The following is a 20,018-nucleotide window of genomic DNA, read 5'->3' as shown; positions in this document are numbered from 1 at the left end:
CTGCAATATCATTGTCCTTTACAGTGTAAAAATCATTCAAATATTATTTGATTTTTTTTATCATCTGGTATAAATTTTCTATAAACATCAATAAACAATACCATTTTATTCGCATACAAGTCTTAACATATTATTTAGTATATTATTATATTATTTTTGTATTTTTTATATTATTTATCTTGTTTATTTTTATTGGGAAATAAGGTGAACAAGACATTGAAAATATATATTCTTCCAGTGTAGATGAAAAATCCTAAAATCCTCAAGTACACCTGTATCCTGTTTCTAATTGTAAGATGGTATTACCACTATGTGATGCAACTGGGATATGATGATGAGCTGGGATTCGAACTCGGGACATTCGCAGTCCCTCGAGGCTATCGGCGACGGTTTAAGCCATTTAAGTGCATTGCTTTCAGATGGAGTAAACAATTCAGTAAATAAACCTCATATCGCATCAAATCCATTTAAGTGCAATTTTTTCCATACACTACTATGATTACGTTTGGAGATCTTTTCATAGAAGCAGGAGTAAAACCACGTTGGGTATAGGTATAGGCACCTTGGTCTCACCAGATGGTTTGTATGGAGAATAATCTAATTAATTGTAACAGTTTTTAAACCATAAAAATATAATTTTCAGTTTATAGCCATGAAGTGGCTAAATCACTTGCTATAGTTCTTGATAGAGTCTAAAGTATCAAATCTGATTAAATAGTAAAACATGTTGGTATTCCTTCATGTTATTATGGTCCATCTGTGATGTGGAGGGAATTCATATCTCATAACTCTGGAACTTGAAAACTGAATCACGAAAGGCTGTGAAACTCCTTACTATCGTTCAGTTTCACTTCTCGCTTATGCCTATTAAGCTGCCCATTTAAATTCCCCATTTTATTATGGCTGTAGTATTGTTGCTGTCACCATGTTGATGTTGTCACTGTGAGAGTGAAACTACTTTGTTTGGCCTTTCAAAAGAGGACATGACTAGAAATGTTTATATCACGTTGACAATGGATTTTATGATTATGTCTCGTCACCCCGGCCGGAAAGGGCATCACAGTATGGTGAGGGGCGCAACATTTCTGTCACATGCTTGATGTGTTCGGCCAATCACAATGCACTGGATAGCTGGCCAATCAGAGCACACCTCGCTTTTCAGACCGATGAGCTTTGTAAAAATCGATGTGTTTCAGTGGGCGGGGCATAGAGGAGACACAATAATGTAGATTATGTGGAAAATTATATGTTTTTTTTTTTACCTTAAACTGCATAAACACATATCACATTACACCAAATACTCCCAAAATCATGTTCTTTTTAGCAGCATCATATGACCCCTTTAAAACTTGACCCATTTCTCTTAACGTTTATCGTTGCATATGGGTTTTCGAGCAAGTAGCGATATTTTTCATAGTTGTCCAGCAGGTATTTGGGAGCATACATATGCTCTTTGGGGTCTGAGGGAGGGTATTCTGGAGCAGACCCATCAAACCAACCCCCTGTCCGTATTAACTCTTTAATATAACTCATCTTCCGTTTCTCGCTGTAATCGCCCCAACGTGGGAAGTCTCCATTTTGGGCCGATATGAGTTTATAATAAATTCCTTCTGGTTTAAAACACCAAGAACAGTGCCACCCAGCATAGTGAACTGGACTTCCGATGGCCCACGGCACCAGAATGCGTCCCGTGGAGTTCTCGTATTCCCGGAATCCCGACATGGAATAATATGACCGGCGCCGGAGATAAATGCCATCACCCTTGTAAACCTTAAAGAGCATCGCTGCCGTGCAAGCAGATAAAACGTTCAGCGTTCCGAACTGCCTCCAGTAGAATCCATATAGGGATTTGCGCATGTGTATCCCGACTGGTTCCGTCCAGCCATCGTAGAGCTTGAGGAAAAGAATTCCATCTCGAACAGGAATTTCATCCGCATCATCGATGATGAAAACATCATCTGCTTTGAGGCCCTCGAGCCTCGACATTCCGTTTTTGGTTAAATACGTGCGGAGGTAATCATCCGCGATCCAGCCGTCTGTGCGACCGCCATCGGGAAAATGGTCCAGGAAGACGTACAGGATTTTGTGCTTTATGTAGTCAAACGTCCCGTTTAAGATCATCTGCTGGAATAAAAGAGTTCTTGAGTCACCGAACGCAGTGAAATTGGATTCGCAGACCAAAAACACATCCACGACATCTCCAAGTTCATGGAATCGAGTGTGTAGTAGGTCAAACTCGTGGTTGATGTTGATGGCATTGATGACCCGACGGGGAACCTTTCTGGGTGTTACTTTTGACTTGGACGGGAGATTGGAATGATATACGATGGTAGGGATGCCACAGTGAGGGCCGTGCCAGCCCTGCCGGCAGGGACACTGAACCACCTTCTCAACTTCGTTGATTGCTTTATCTTTAAACTTGATTTCTCTGTGATGTTGTTGCAGTAACCTGTGGTGAGATGCAGAGGCGGTCATATCAATCCCCTCTCTGAAGCACACTGCTCCGGATTTGGTGTGGATGAAGAAGGGTGTGGGATCATCCCGGAGCACAAAAGTACGTTCGTGAAGTTTCTTATCTGGAGGACCTTTCAGGATCAAATTTGAGTCGACATTGACCTGTTTGGAGGAAAAGAGGATCATTATTAATACAGTTTCATACATTTATGGTATGAAAAAGTTACAATATTGTATTAGAGATGACACATTTTATTATTAGACAAATTAATAAATATAAACACAAATATTAAGCATGATATAAGTTTAACATTTTTTAATTTATATGTATAGACCTGAAGTAAAAATATTCAATCGATTTGTATTTATCACTTTTAACATTGTGTCCCAAGTGAGCTTTATTCTGTAAGTGTTCAAAAATGTATTAAGCTTCTTCTTTTTTTTTTTGAATCATACCGGTTGGGTCACATGGTCTTTTACAGGTTTCATCCCAAGATATATATAGTTTTTTAAGCTCTTGGGCATAAGCTAAAGCTAAAGACAAAATTTCTTTGTTTTTGTGTAATAGACACTACATTTTAAACTCAACACAAACCCCAAGTTATGCTTTAAAACCTTGCCCAAAACCCAATGAGTTTTCAGGTCAGGTAACAGGCTAAGAGCTCAGACAGAAGCCCTTAGACCTCGAGACGTTCCCTTTTGACCCTCATTGGCTCTACCTTCAGTTGGCTGTGTTTGTGAAAGTCTTGCTGGGGTCGGAAGTCAGCAGCTGGAAAATTCCAGAAGATATCACTGAAGATCTTCAGAGACTTCAGATGCGTGGAAGGAGCGGAGAGCTCCTGCAGCAGTGAAATATTGTGCAGGGCTTTGTAGTAATGAAGGAAGGAAATGACACAAATCCCCAGTAAGCACAACAGGAAGACTTTATGCCGTCTTATTCTCATCCTGTAACACAGAGAAAACTGTCTTAATGTAAAACATAAGCATGTCACCCTAAATCACCTGGCTGTCTGAGTGTCCTCAGTTCAAAATAACAGCTAGCGGCAAGCTAACGCAAAGACACTCTGCAATCTCTTTTTGCAGTGGATCACGGGAGATGTTTAGAGACAAATTTACACAATTTAATCCTTAATCATATTCTTCTCTCTTACTGGGGTGTTTTTGTCTCAGTTCATGAATAGATTAGCAGTGTTGTGCAACATTAGCAACCATGGGAAAAACTAGCAAACTGACTCGAGCTCTGTGTGAACAGCTTACATTGTGTGCACAAGATATTTTATCTGATTAGCTTGCAGTTTGATTTGCATTACACAGACTGGGATGTTAAATTTGATGGACATTCATCAAGAATGAACACAAAACAGCATACTATTCAAAACTCTGTGGTTATCTTGTGTTAGTTACAGTAACTGTTAGAGTTGTCAAGAGCCATAAGATAACACCTTCTACTGACTGTAAACACTTTTATTTTACTGGTCACTGGAACTTATTTGCTGGAACAGCATCCAAGGAGCAATTTATTTTAGCTGCATTTAAATAAATTTAGTTTTAGTTTTTAATTTTAGTTCTAAATTACAACATGTTTTAATTTTTTAAATGTAGCTAAAATAAATTGTTTGCAACCACTTACTTTAAAAAATTATTTATAATATAAATTAGTATAATGTTGTTTTTTTTCAGTGCATGTACAAGTTTTTGGAGTTGCATTGCAACTGTAATAATTCTAACTATTATTGCACAATGTAAATACAACATAATATATATACATATATATATATATATATATATATATATATATATATATATATTATAATAACAAACAATTAGAAACATGTATGGACTTTATACTTTTTTATAATTATAATTATATTTATAATATTTTACAGTCATATTTGACTTTTTGTTTTTATATTGATTAATATATGAAAAATCCATTGTGTTTTAATGAAAGAGGCAGCAAAAATGTAATATTAAACTTATTTTTTCTTAGTGGGGTCAGCAAAAAAAGTAAAGAGCAAGTAAAAAAAGAAAAAACTGAGCATGCCAGCAAAATAAACACTTGTTGAGTCCTCTTTATATTTTTTCCACTTTATATTTTATATTTATATTTCCATATTTTCCATGGCCTTACTAACAACCTGGAGCAAAGACCTGACCTGAAAACATGCGCTAAGCAAAGCGTTCTCAGTGCAACATTTGCAAGCTTTCTTATATCTATGACAGACACCATTAACATATCAACATAATTTTTACTTAAAGAGATAAAAACACTATCGTCAATTGCTCACCTTCAATATGTTCCAAACCTGTTTGAGTTTCTTTCTTTTGTTGAACACAAAAGCAGATATTCTGAAGATTGTTGAAAGTAAACAGCTGTTTAGAGTCATTGACTTGAGTAATGAAGAAATAACACATACTTCAGAAAGGACATCTGATACGTATGGAATAACATGAGGGTGAGTAAATGACGGCAGGAAGTCTTTAGAAACTCTCTTTAATGTGTTCATAGACTCTGTAATGTTGCAGAAAATAATGAGCAAATGTTTCCACCCCAAACAAAAACTTTGAGACAAATGGACCTTGGTGGAGACAAGAAGAATGAAGGAAGCAGTTCTACTGCTGTAACATTACATAAAAAAGTATATGAAAGGAAATGAAAAAGGGAGGAAAAAACACAGAAACACTGAAAAGAGTTGGGCATGAACCAGGGCTTTTACCAGTAACTAAAATCATTAAAAAAAAAAAAAAAAAAAATATATATATATATATATATATATATATATATATACATATATATATATATATATATAAAGAAATTAAAAGCTCAACAAAATGTCTAAAACTTTAACTAAATCAAACAGGAAATATAAATATATCTTAATAAACAAACTATAAGAGTTTTTGTTGCTGGTTAAGGTGTGACTGAGCTTAAAGCTCAAAAGCTACTGTTACAAAGGTGTTTTTATCAATAGTAGTAAAATAACCCAGTCATAAACTTAACGTGCAGACAGATCCTCTGACAGACAGGAAACTGAGAGAGTATCTGTGAATTATTCACCTGACCTGTGAGCTTAGTTTTTCTCTTAGTTTTCTCACCTCCCCATGTTAACATTGAACAGGCCAAACATAATCTACTGCTGAACTACAAATTGCATCCTTACAGTGGGGAAACTATTTATTTGATCCCTTGATAATTTTGTAAGCTTGCCCACTTACAAAGAAAATTAAGGGTCTGTGATTTACATGGTAGGTTTATTTTAACACAAAGAGACAGAATATCAACCAAAAAAAATAAGAAAAAAACACTTGCTGATTTGCATTTCAGTGAGTGAATTAAGTATGTGATTCAGAGTGTGATTCAGAGAGACCAACTACAAGAACGTCTTAGCTCTGTGCTTGCCAACAAGGGTTTCTGCACCAAGTACTAAGTCAGGTTTGGCTTGGAGTTAAATACTTACTTTACTCACTGAAATGCAAATCAATTTCTAACCTTTATGTAATGTTCTATACGTTACAAATAAACCTACCATAACAATTACAGACCATTCATTTCTTTATAAGTGGGCAAACTTACAAAAATTAGCATGGGGTCAAATAAATTTTCCATGTTTAAGCATAATTTTATATGGTAAATAAGTCAGTGTTTGACCACATGATAAATCATATGTGTCATCAATTATTAACTAAAAGAATGGAGCGTCCTGATAGTTCTGGCAGGCCATGTTAGTCAAACTTGCATCAGCTGACATTCAGCTTATCCACTTCTACTTATATGACCATCATGCCAATCATAATTCCCTTCATAAGGTACATTTATCATTGATGTTTGTTCTGGTCTGTTATCCTGGGGGGTATTTTGCTCTCCCTGCTCCTATACGTGCTAGGCTGCATGGATGAGAAGGGAACGTTTGCCCAGAACAGAACCATTCCCCAAACCTAAAATGTATGCTAATCGTAAGTTATATTGATGTTAGTGGTCCTGACAGAATTGCAGATTATGGTTGCTTTCCAAATTTGATACACACACACACACACACACACACACACACACATACAATAAAAAAAGTGGCAACCATAAATTCTAACAATTCTATATTTAATACCACTAACAATAATGATCCTTTAATTTTATATTTATAATTATGTTTTGCATCTATTAATTTAACCCCATGTCATGTCTACTTGTCTAGAGGACAATTTAAAACAAAATGATACAGTTCACCTGAAATGTTTTAGGTGGGGCATAGAGGAGAAACAATAATATATGTTATGTGGAAAATAATGTGTTTTTTTAACCTTAAACCACATAAACACATTGCATTACACCAAATAATGTTCTTTTTATCAAAGTCACATGACCACTTTAAAACCAGTCTGTTTGTTTCCAGTCTCTTGAAACCACAAAACAGGGATTTTACAAATTATATTCATGGCCTGAGAACATGCTGCTAGAGCGATAAGAACCATCCCTCTAAAACAACATGTTTCATCACGACGTTACATTCACGGGATGTGAGTGTGGGCATATAGTTTGTGCTTGTCTGAGCTTGTGATCATGTCATGTATTCTGACTCCCTGTTTAACCTCTGACTGGAGTTTTTTGTTAATGTCATAACTCATGAAATACAGGTTGGCCACCACAATTCTCCGGGTAAAGGTGTGACTCAGGACAAATAACTGAGCTTAAAACACATACCACAGCTATTGTTACAAAGCTCATTTTTGGCAGATGAAGTAATGGAGAAGACTGATGGAGAAGGTAATGAAGAAGGAGTTGGAGTGACCACATCCATAAGGTAAATAAACTAAATATAACATAAATTACAATTGATTTTGAAATAAAATTTTAAATACATAATATATATATATATATATATATATATATATATATATATATATATATATACACGCATTTTAATGCACATTAAAGTCAATATTTGTAAAATAAATAGTACAATTATTAATTATAAATATACATTTTTATTATCGAGCATCGCGTTAGTTCAGTCAGGCCACATTAGTCACGCTTGCATCAGCTGACAGTCAGTCGTTCCTGACGTGTACCAATCCATTCTCGACACCTATCACCTGCGGTCTATTTAAATTCCCATTATTTAGCGTCTCTTCCATCGCATTGATGTTTGCAATTAACTTCCTCCTCCAACCCCAGCTCCACCAACTGAACCAGTAATCTGATCTAACTTGTTTTTTCTTTACAGTCTCTTCATTGGAAGCAGTTCCTCACATTTTTTGATTTTGATTGCTGCTCTCCCCGCTCTGTCCAAGCATGGCTGCATGGACAGGCGTGTGGAGCGTTGCCCAGAACATAACCCTACTGCCAACACTAACTGTATGCAATTATAATTGTCATAAATATACTTGATGGAAGTGGTCCTGACTGAAAATTTCCTGATTAAAATTTCAGCTAAAATCAAGAGTCACAGTAAAAAAATGTGATATGTAATAAACCAATGGTGTTTACTGTCAAACATGTAACATCTTTTCCTTTTGTGTTTTGCAGAATAAACAACATCAAACTGGTTTTCCACAATATGGAGGGGAATGACAAAATTGTCATTTTCTAAGAGACATTTCAAAAGGACAAGACATGTCTTCAGGGTCAGTGCCAGAGCGCACAACGTGAGGGGGCGGCAGGGTTTTTTTATTTGAGGAGGGTCTGAAAAGTAATTATAGTTTGATAAGCCTAGTTTGATATAGACTATGAACTACTGGGTGTTCGTCAACGATTGCATGCGGTCGGAGTTTCCTGTGTTTACAGCTCTGTAAAAATAACCTACTTTAAGCTCTGTAGCTTTGCTGCATAAGCCTAAAAATTACAAATTACAATCATACAAATAACCCTTTAAATTACTTCAATTTCTAAAAAAAAAAGCTAACAAAAAAAAAAGAATGTAGGCCCAGTAACTGATTTTTGTTGTAACTATCCATCGTACACCCCCCCCCCCCAAAAAAAAAACAAAACAAACAAACAAACATTTGCAATCATGACATTGTTGAAGTGAATGTAGACCAGATTTGGCCCAGACTCTATTGCTATGGAAAGCCAAACATATGTATAGCCTATTTATGTAAATTTGTTAACCCACAGTATCACATTTTGACCGATTAATTGCATATTTTCATTTGAATGCATGCTTTTAAAAACACACTAATAATATTTTTTTTTTTATTAGAAGAAGATAAGTCTTGAAGAAGTTAAGTCTTGTATAGGTCGCATTTTCAGAAATAATAAGGACAGGCCAAATTATGTTATAATGTCAACATTATGAACACGATATGATATTTTAGTTCTGCTCACTTTACAACAAATCCTTTACATTTAACCGTATCAGAACAGAACGATAATTAAAAACATATAATTCTAATGGATAAATATAATAATAAGGGCTTAGCAAAAAACAAGCCAAAACTAAATAATTTCAGGCACAAATCCAAATGTGTCCATATTCGCGATGTAGACTATTTGAAGCTAAACTATTACTGTATTTATTAGGTAAAATAGGATTTGTAGTTCACGCGCGTTTCAGTATTGACGGAAAAATATCATAATGAGCAAATATAAGCCAGTAGACCGCTGCTCATGCCGAATGTCACGATGAATGGCTGCGCTGTTTCCAATGAATGCAGTAGCATAGTGTGCGAGTGAGGCTCCGGCGTGATCAAACAGGTGAAACATAAAATAGATTACGCTGTCATTTTTGGTCATACAGTAAAGGCATAGTTTGAAACTAAAAAAAAGTGCAAAGTGTTAGCAGTTTGAAAATTCAAGAATAACAATAATTAATATTAATTATTTCTAAATGCAGTACTGTTCTTATTTCACTCTGCGTAACCTGAACGGATTTTTTTTTTTCTTTTGCTAAAAATGAACCGCAAATGAAAACATTTAGCTTTTAATCTGTGTATTTAAATGCCTGGGAGACCTTCCCAGGGCAGTACCCTGCCTCACAGACTAAAATCAGGGCACCCACTACGGAGACGGGACAAGAGGTGAGGGGGCACAGGGACCTTGTTTAGTGCTTGTTTACAGAACAGAATAAACTATAATGTTGACCATCACATAAGATTCCACTTCCTGTCTCACAATGTTTAAGTAAGCATGTGGTATGTGTGTGTTTGGTGCGAGGGCACAAATCCCAGGCACACAATGGCTGTTTTTTTTCTGCACGACTCTTCTAATTCTCAAATGTCAACTTTTTTCTCAGCCTGTACAAAAGCTCTCTTCTTTTGGTTTGGGAACCACACACACACACATCAACACAGAATTTCTAAACCTAAAGGTTTATTTAGGAGCTTGGAATGTCTGTAATACAAATAGAAACAAAATTATAACCAAGAATAAAAAAGAAAAGTCTAGATTAACAAATAATCAGATGTCACCCAAACAAAATATTCCCTCACAGTTTAGTAGTGATGACTTTATGAATTTCTTCACTGACAAAATAGATAGCATCAGACATACAAGAATAAGTGTAGAATTGACAGTGTCTTGTAATTATGCTTCATTCATTGCACCCAAAGAAAAACTGCAGTGCTTTACAACTATAGGACAGGGAGCTAAATAAACTTTTCACTCAACCAACAACATATTTATTAGATCCTGTACCTACTACATTACTGAAAGAATTGTTACCTGTAGCAGAAGAACCGCTTCTCAATATTATTAACTCATAATCTCTAGGTCACATCCCAAAACTATTCAAGCTGGCGGTTATTAAGCCTCTTCTTAAGAAAACACAACTAGATCCTAGTAAACTGGCAAATTACAGACCCATTTCAAATATTCAAACGCAATCGCTTTGTCTATTTAAATGGGGAATCATCTCAATTAAATCCAGGAAAGTATGGAGTGCCACAAGGATCTGTCTTAGGTCCTCTGCTATTTTCAATATACATGTTGCCCCTTGGTAATATTATTAGAAAAATACGGGATTAGTTTCCAGTGTTGTGCAGATGATACTCAACTTTATATCTCAACAAGACCAGATGAAACTTTATCTAAAACCAGAGTGTGTTAAAAATGTAAAAGATTAGATGACCAATAATTTTATCCTATTAAATATGGATAAGACAGAGTTATTATTTATTGGACCAAAAAACACTACACAGAATCTTGTAGATTACAATCTGCAACTAGACGGATGTACTGTTACTTCCTCTACAGTCAGAAATCTGGGTGTTATATTAGACAGCAACTTGTCTTTTGAAAACCATATTTCCCATGTTACAAAAACTGCATTCTTTCATCTTAGAAACATTGCCAAGCTACGAAACATGTTATCTGTTTCTGATGCAGAAAAGTTAATTCATGCATTCATGTCCTCTAGACTGGACTATTGTAATGCACTTCTAGGTGGTTGTCCTGCTTCTTCAATAAACAAGCTACAGGTAGTCCAAAATGCAGCAGCTAGAGTTCTTACCAGGTCAGGAAAATATGATCATATTTTCCCAATTTTACAGTCTTTGCACTGGCTACCTATTAACTTCTGTATCAGTTACAAATTATTAGCTCTTACTTTTAAGGCCTTTAATGGTTTTATCTACCACAATACAATCCATCACGCTCCCTAAGGAAACACAACTGCGGACTTTTGGTAGTTCCTAGTATAGCAAAGTCCACTAAAGGAGGTAGAGCTTTGCAAATGCACATTAACATACTTTTGCTAGTGTTGAACACTTCATTTTTTGCTTGGTTGGAACAGCAGCTATGCTATTTTTTCTCTATTACCTTCACTGTTTTTGCCGTAACTACAAATTACGAGAAGCTTTAGTCTGGATCCACCCTTTCAAAAACCTGAGATGACCAAAAGCTTAAGGAGAGAGAACCCAGAGAACCTCAGATGATGCCAACCCTCAGACAACATACAAACTACCATAAGTATATGCTATAAGTTTGATAGCAACATATAATCATAGCTGTTAATATTGTTCACCTTCTGTTTGATTACATGACATAAACTAACTGATTTTTACTGTACATTTCTGCTATATGGACATCAACTTGAGATAATCACCAATGATAAGCTATTACTACATGTAATGTAGAAACTTATATTTTCTGTAAAGCTGCTTTGCAATGATTTGCATTGTGAAAAGTGCTATATAAATAAACTTGAATTGAAATTGAAGGGAAAAAGCAATTGAGAAGTAATTGAAACACCTCAACACAACTAATGCTTCAAGTGGTTTCCCCAAATTCAACAGAAAAATTCTACTTTTAATGACTTCTGCACTCTTAAAATTATTGAACCCCTTGAAAACCAGATGCATGGCCAGACACCAGCTTCTGGCAGCATTGCTGAGGAATCTTAGCCAATTCTTCATGAGCTATTGCCTCTAGATCAGTAATATTTTTTTTGGCGTGTTTCAGGGGCGGACTGGCAACAAAAAGAGGCCCTGGACTTTCTGGCCCAAAGCAACCCACCACATCATAATGCATCCGCCCCTGTTTTGATGTCATTTATTCATTTAATATTTAAGTTTGGGGAGTTTAACCAATAGGGCAACTGATCCTCCACTGAAAAAAAAAACAAAACAAAAAAACTAAAAAATGCGTGCAGCAGCTGTTCATTTAGCAAATCCTAGTGAGCAATACATGCTCATCACGACACAAACATTCTCCTAGAACTCACACTTTGCATTCAGTTAGCAGATCCATACAAATCATGCATGAAATAGAAGTTCATAAACTCAAACGATAGCTTTATGTGGTTTACAGATGGACTTGAAGTCTTTATTCATTCGAGATGTTCAATAATAGATCATCTTTGGCTAGGTAATAGTTCATGATATGATTCATGAACAGATGATTCTTTTGAGTCAATCTTTTAAAATAATCATTTATTTTGTTGAACGAAACCAGTGTGGAAACCAAGCATTTGGAGCTTGCGCGCACTCGTTTAAACGACACACTGAGAGCAGCATTTCAGACAATGCGCGTACACAGAATTCATCTTTCATGTAGCCTAGCTTCTGAACAAACACATACACACACAATTATCTCAACATAATTCATTGGTTTTCAATGGTTTTTGACAGTCATTCAGGCATTGACAGCTTCCTTTTTCTGCCCTGTCCTTGTAGCGTAACCACGGTTCCTTAACTTTGAACTTGCAAACAATGCTTCCAACTGTGTCTAGGAACATTCAGTACTTTTACTATCTTTTTTTATACAAACCCCAGGCCAGTTCAGGTATTTCATGTGTTCAACATCAGGCAAACCTGGTGCAACTAATGTGCTTGTGTCAAAACCTGTTTTGCATATGTGACCCTGCCTGTGAAAACCCAGCTAAAATTCCTTCATAAAGATGTAGAACATCCTGTGAAAATATAACCTTTATATATTTAATACTGACAGAGTAAGACCATGTCAAAGATTTAAATCATAGTGAAATTAATGGTTGAAATCAAACTTTGATGCGTGTTATCTCATAATTAGGTTTTGAGACTTGGATTTCACATATTTGTGCTGGCAGCAACCGGTTTTAACATTTACAACATGTTCCTGGATCAACATTATGTGTGAAACCACAATTATTTTGTGTATCAAAAGTGTGCTGTCAATTTAATTAGACTCACCACCGAAATGATCCCTTTAGTGCTGCTCACACAGAGATTATATATAGAATGATAAAGAAGGAAGTAAATGATGATATTATAGAATATAAATAAAGTTAGGTAATTCTAATAAAATGGCTGTAAAACAAATGATGCTGGCTGTAAATGCATTATATACTTTGAATACACTATAAAGGTTAACTACACAATAAAATGAAATTATAAGACAAATAGATGGATGGATATTAAAGGGTTAGTTCACCCAAAAAGGAAAATTATGTCATTAATAACTCCTTCATTTATCTTCAGAACACAGTTTAAGATATTTTAGATTTAGTCTGAGAGTTCTCAGTCCCTCCATTGAAGCTGTGTGTACAGTATACTGTCCATGTCCAGAAAGGTAAGAGAAACATCATCAAAGTAGTCCATGTGACATCAGAGGGTCAGTTAGAATTTTTTGAAGCATCGAAAATACATTTTGGTCCAAAAATAGCAAAAAATAAGACTTAATTCATCATTGTCTTCTCTTCTGTGTCTGCTGTGAGCACGTTCACAGCAACGCTGTTTAGTGATATCCGGTTCGTGACCGAATCACTCGATGTAACCAGATCCTTTTGAACCAGTTCACCAAATCTAACTGAATCGTTTTAAACGGTCTTACGGGTTTGGAAAGACTATGGTTGCTCTGTGCTTCAAAAGTATTGCGATTCTCAGAAATTAAAAAAACGTCACGATTCCTAAATTTAGTAGTATCAATACTTCAAAGAATGACCGCGCTCCAGATTTGCAAGAGACATATTTCATGTTGGGGTGTGCAACGCACGCTTCCAGTGCCTCCCTACGGACGTCTGTATTATTTCGCCTTACGCACGCAGCAAAGAAGCTACAGCTGTCATGTGATGCACGGGTCGTCTCATAACCATGTGACAAAAACTGATTTTATTAAAATGTGTGCATAATCACATTAACTAAATAATCTAAATAAGTAGTTCAGATGAACAAAGCACAAGGTTTTCTTGCATAATTAAAATGTTAATTGTTTGGTCAGACAGTTCATATTCTAATATTTACATTAATAAATCGGGGATTAAACGTGACCCCATTGGATTAAACAGAGACAAGTGAAGTCAATTAGAAGCACTTACTTCCTGGGGGTCGAGCGTACTGCGCAGACTCAAACTGAGCTTGATGACGTAGATGTCACGTGAGCAACCTGGAAATTTTCTAACCGCTGTTCCAAGAGAAATCTGAATCAATTTATATTTTTATCTTTAATCTTCTGAGTTCAGAAACATTGTTTAATATAATCGCTGTTCATATTTTTATTCAAAGTTCAGAATCAAGAAAAAGTTTTTACTCTAATGTTTCTTATGATAACTGAGATAATGCTGCTTATTCTTTCTTTAAAAAGCCCGTAAGATGAAAATTGTAAGCTTCCTATCACTGTTTATTAGTCCTGTACATTAGGTTTAAATCCATCCAAGGTTACAAAACATTGTAATTTTGTCAAAATATCATTTTAAAATTACCTCAATTCTCAGAGATACCCAAACGGTTCACGCGAAGCTGTTCAAAAGATTCAGTTTCCTTAAACCCCACCTTTCGGTAGCATACTGTGTTCTGATTGGTCAACTAACATAACGTAGTCAGGTTTGATTGGTTGTTCCGCACACAACTTCACGGTAAACAATGCGTTAGCATTGTGTGGCCGTATTCAAGCCGCGAGCTTCAGTTTGAATCTGAATAGCACGTTCAGTGCGCGACATACTGATAAGACGCTCAGGAGAAAACAAACACATAACTTCATAATCATACTTGCAGGTTGTGATTCGGAGATGCATGTTGGTCCAAATAAAGTTGGTAATGAACCCTCTTTTATGGCCAAACCCTTTGAAAATCCCGCCTTGTACTCACCAAGATTAGAAAAGCAGTCATCAGTGAAATGTTGTGAACACAACAAAAGGGATTTGTTGTACTGCTCTGGTATTGTGGTAAAAATTAATTTTAGCCATTGATCTTCATTCTTTGACAGTGAAAATAAAACAAACTTGCCTTTACAATTAAAAACACACTGTCTCCTCGACCTGATGCTCTCACACCAACCAGAGCGTCTGTGTGTGTGTGTGTGTGGGGGGGGGGGTCAGAGTTAGTTTCTCCCAAGACGGTAGGCCGAGATTATTATGCAAAGTGATCCTAGTGACGTACACAGAGATGGGCAAAAGATTTGAAATCTATAACGACTCGTTTCAGCGATTCAGAGTCGACTCCTTACTTTAGAAGCCAATAACTTTATAAATCGTGTACTTTTTGGTTTAATTACTTTGCACATTGTTTACACTGATGGACAGCTACATCATACACTTTAATACAGGTCATTTTTGATTTCCCATCTGTGTGGCTCTTTAACTTGAATGTCATTGCTGTAAGTTATTTTCTTGATGATTTTCTTGGTCACTTGCCATTTAATAAGTCATTCTTGGCTGATTATTGCAACTGTTGTTGTTTCCAAATAACTACTTGTTACACAATTGAAGACACATCCTTTCCTGTGTGTTCTTGCATGAAAGGCCAACGATGCAAATACAGGAAAGAGAAAGATGATAAAGAACTGACAAACATGACACAAATATTTTATCGGATGGCCATATCAGAATTGGAAATGGTTTAAATTCAATCCGTTTCATCTGCATACAGACATATATAGCAGAAACTAAACAGCTCATAAAAAAATGGCAAAAACATATCCAGAGCTATTTGCTTAAAGCAGGTGTTTCCTGACCACAAGAGCTTTTGCAATCATTTAAAAAAAATTATAGGTTTAGAAACAACACTATTTGACTCATTATTTTTGCATTGGAGCTCAAAGACTTAAACTTTCAGACAAGTGATGTGGATTGTCTGAAACGGTCAAGGTGGTCCTGTTGTACATGCTTTGTTCTAGTGTTACTAAAAACGGCACAGGCCCCCCCACAATCCATTCACTGAAGCATTCTGCTCTTCAAAATAGCAAACATAAATTGAAATAGCCAATCTGACAATTTCTTATGAGTTTGAAAGGTACCGTTTGTATATACAATGAGCAATTATTTCCTGGATTTGCTGAAGTTTGTGGCTTTAAATATTTGAAACATACTCAGAGTTTTAACTGGACACCAGCAATCAAATTAATATGTATATTGGATCTTTCATGGCTGTGTCACGGTATTTCGTATTTTGAAATAATCTGTTTAGGATGGAAAAACATTGTGATCAAAGGTCGATTAACTTGTTTTATGGCAATGTCAACTATCTTTCAAGAGACTCTTCAAACTTGCCTGAGCACGAGAGCAGTTGATCTGAAAGATAAAGCGGACCGTTAAAGAGAAAACACTGTAAATGCAAAGGATGAACTGAAGCATTTTTGTATCTTAACAATGCACAAGGGTGTTAACATCCAAGTTTTTTTGTGCAAAACTTGTGGTCACATAACAGAGTTTCACTTTCTTAAACTCTTTGTTTCTTTTCTACAACTCTGCAACGCAAAATGGTGCAAGCTCTGTGTCTAATGCTACAGCGTTGTTCGCACAAAAGTGGCTAAATCAAATATTTGCATATAATGTATCTCAGGCCTTTCAAAGTCACAGGCTATCAACCTCTGGACATCCAAGAAGTTCTCTTAAACACAGACATGTTAGCTGTTTTCAGTTGCAAACAGTGTTTGGCTGAGCATATTTCTCTCGTGATTCAGACGTGACCATTTTTTTTTCACTGAAGAAAGCAAGATTACGGATAGAGAATTCATATTTTACAGCTGCGGAAGTTACCATTGGGAAGCAAGAGTTATGTGATACTAATCTGATCTTTATTTTGCAAGCCAAAACTGTATGACTTGTCAAAATATTCTGAGACAGACAACGAGGTAAAATGTAAATTTTAGGGTTTTTTTAGGGTTAAAATTTAGGGTTTTATAAAAATGGAACGGACAGATAAGCTCGACTCAAGTCTCTGCCACACATGTTTTGGATCTTCGTTGTCAAAGACCTACAAGAGCTGTGTATATGATGTCTGATTTGGGGGAGGTGTGATGTGGTGAGCTTAAGGGGCGTATGCAAAAGTTGGCTTCATGTTTGTAATTCTGCTAAGTGATCTGATAAAAAGAGTCTGTGAACAGCATCACTCTTCTCCTTTTAGGTGTTTGGCTAAACTGTGAGACTAAATTCAGTAACTTCCTTAAACCCTGGTATAACATATATAGCACTGTTAAGATAAACTGGATAATGTTATAGAAATAGGTGTAATGATTGACTTGTCAAATGTTGAGGCTGGTTTGACAAAAACATCTCTGTAAGTAAAAAATGGATATAAAGTGATTAAATACTTTTAATACACTACAAACACATAAAGCAAAATGATTGGCTAGATGAACTCCTGCTCTCTCTCTATATATACACACATTAGATTAGCAAAATTGGCTATTAATATTAAAAAATGTACTGCGGTTTTCAATTTCTTTAATATTGCAGAATATTAAAGAAAATATAAATACACTTTTTGTGCATGTGCAATCATGACTTATTAATGCTCATGTTCATATCTGCCATCAACCCTCCTTCTCTCTTTACATTGCTTTTAGCATGCACCACTGGAAAAAAAAAGTCTAGCTAAACCACTAAACTTGACTACCCATTTTTCATATCGTGGCATAGTAAAGCGTGGTCTCTGCAGGGTTGCCAGCTCTCACATATTCAGCGTGAGAATCACAAAATTGACAATTTTCAATGCATTTCTAAAGCATAGTGTTTACATTAGATCTAGAACAGATAGGCCAAGGCCTATTTAGGAAATTAAAAAAATAAATAAAATAAATAATGATAATAATAAAAATAATACATGCATGTATTCACATAAAAAAATAAAAATAAACTAAAAAAATAAAGCAAATGAACATGTTAGAATTCTATGACCAATTTAGAATTCAGTCTCACTGTAAAAGGAACTTGGTGATTTGTGATAAATCGAAGTGACAACTTTTTTTTATACACACTTTAGGTTAAATATATAAGTTTTGTTTTTCGTGCTGCCATATCACCTGCAGAAGTAGCCTGGTTTCGGGAGAAAAATATGCGATCCTCAAAACAGATGTTCAAGCAATGCATGCTAACAGATTAAAAGAAAAATGTTTGAATTTATGCATTTCATTGTATTTTAATTCTTATTTCTTTAATGCTTTCTAAAGATTATTTATAAAAGTAGTGACTAGTGAATTTTGCAGTTACTTCTCTGTACATTGCTATTCTTGTAGTAAAAAGTTAATAGATATGCAGCAGCGCAACAGTTATTTGACATAACTCTATGATAAAACACAGTAGGCTACCATCATGACATTAACTAGGCATGTCTAAATGTCAGACAAAACTCTCCTGACAGGTGTTTTATATAGGCCTATATTTTATTTCCCAAGTTCCTACTCCAAGTTGAGCTCAAAAGTTAGCAGCCCTGATGACACATGCAAGTACGCAAAAGACCATTTCATCCACCATATTACAAGACAAATCACAAAGTACACCTAAGTATTAAAACATTAGTTAATACGGGCTTTTATTTCATTTTTTGCGATGATGTAAACTTGAATCAACTTATTAGATGCACTAAAACTAAAAACCCACCTATACAGAGAATTACGATCTAAACAACATCGGCGGAAACCACGGCGAATGTCTCTCCAGCACAGCTCGAGAATCTTACCTGATAGCCAGGTGTGACCTTCCCATGCTGCTCCTGCATGCGCCCGTCACGTCGTTTGGCCTTAATAAAGAAGAAAGCGTTTTCTGTGTCTCGCGCTCTTGACTGGACTCGCGCAGGAAACTAACTGAACGCACGCGCCCTGCTGAGGCACGAGGACTCTGAACAGAGGTAGCGTGACTTTTACGGGTAAATTATATTTGAACCCACACCCACTCTCTCCTTAGCTCTGCTTCTACCTCTTTGTGTCTCAATTGTTTCGGTGTGTTTTATTGGCTTGTCAAAACTAGCCTGTGACGTTAATGTGCCATGAGAGATGTTTCCTAAAACACAACGTTTTTTTCAAAGTTTGCACTAGACACACTGTACACACAGGGTCGGCGCCACGAGGGGGCCCCAGGGGGCCTGGCCCGGTGACCTAGGTTACTGTGCCCCCTCACCTCTAGTCAGCACACCACCCTCAGGCCGGCGACACACTGGATGCGTGGCGCAAGGGTCTCAGAAGCGTGGCGTGTCGGTTTTTAATTCGGCTCCCATGTTAACAGGTTAGAGCTTACAGACCGCCTGCGTGAGACGCGCGTCTCAGGAAAACGCGTGCATGCTAGAAATAGAACCGACGTCTATTTTTACCGCGACGCGCGCGTGTTAGAAGCTTTTCCAGGCAAAGTATAATAGGAAAATGTGTTTATATGTCATTATGTACACAAATACATATGAATTCATGATATTTTGATATTTGTCTATAGTCTATAGGTTGACATATTCAGATATAAATGTAAATTAAAAAAATAAATAAATAATTATCGATTTTCAAATATTGCACCTGTCAAACAATCTATTTCGCCGTCCATACTTTTGACGGTGTCCTTTATTAGTAGGCGTAGGTGTAGGTGTGTAAAAAAAGTTGATATTGTTGTCATGAAGACAAGAGCCTGGTCTGTCAACGGTCTCCCTCCACAGCAGCAGCGCGCCAGCGCTACGCCACTGGTTGCCACCCTAGGTTCTTTTTTTGCTCAATCCTGCCAATATCACTCTGCAAGGAAAGGATACAGACCTTTTAACTGAGATTAAACTTATATCTTCACCTGCCGAATGTGTGCGCAATCTCGGCAGCGAAGATGAATTCTGCGTTCTCTGTGACACAGTTACAGCAATCACTAAAAATACACCTGTTTCAGCAAAACGGAGGCGACAGGTAAACAAGAACCTGACTGAACATGTAGTTGAAGAAACAACTGGAGCCAACATCATTGATAAAGTGGAGC

General features: G+C 36.3%; 1 protein-coding gene across 1 annotated transcript; it reads right to left on the bottom strand.

Annotated features, from left to right (window-relative positions):
- Positions 1–453: 453 nt before the first annotated feature.
- On the bottom strand, positions 454–18,998 carry mgat3a (beta-1,4-mannosyl-glycoprotein 4-beta-N-acetylglucosaminyltransferase a). Its single transcript, XM_026207826.1, has 3 exons — positions 18,757–18,998; positions 3,174–3,399; positions 454–2,616 (listed from the first exon to the last, which is right to left on the bottom strand). Exons 1-3 carry the CDS (start codon positions 18,780–18,782, stop codon positions 1,330–1,332), a joined length of 1,539 nt encoding a protein of 512 aa, XP_026063611.1. The 5' UTR covers positions 18,783–18,998; the 3' UTR covers positions 454–1,329.
- Between the last annotated feature and the right edge of the window lie 1,020 nt (positions 18,999–20,018).

The sequence above is a fragment of the Carassius auratus genome, chromosome 28, assembly GCF_003368295.1.
Source record: "Carassius auratus strain Wakin chromosome 28, ASM336829v1, whole genome shotgun sequence".
Lineage (NCBI taxonomy): Eukaryota > Metazoa > Chordata > Actinopteri > Cypriniformes > Cyprinidae > Carassius > Carassius auratus.
This window is presented reverse-complemented; position numbering and strand designations above follow the sequence as displayed.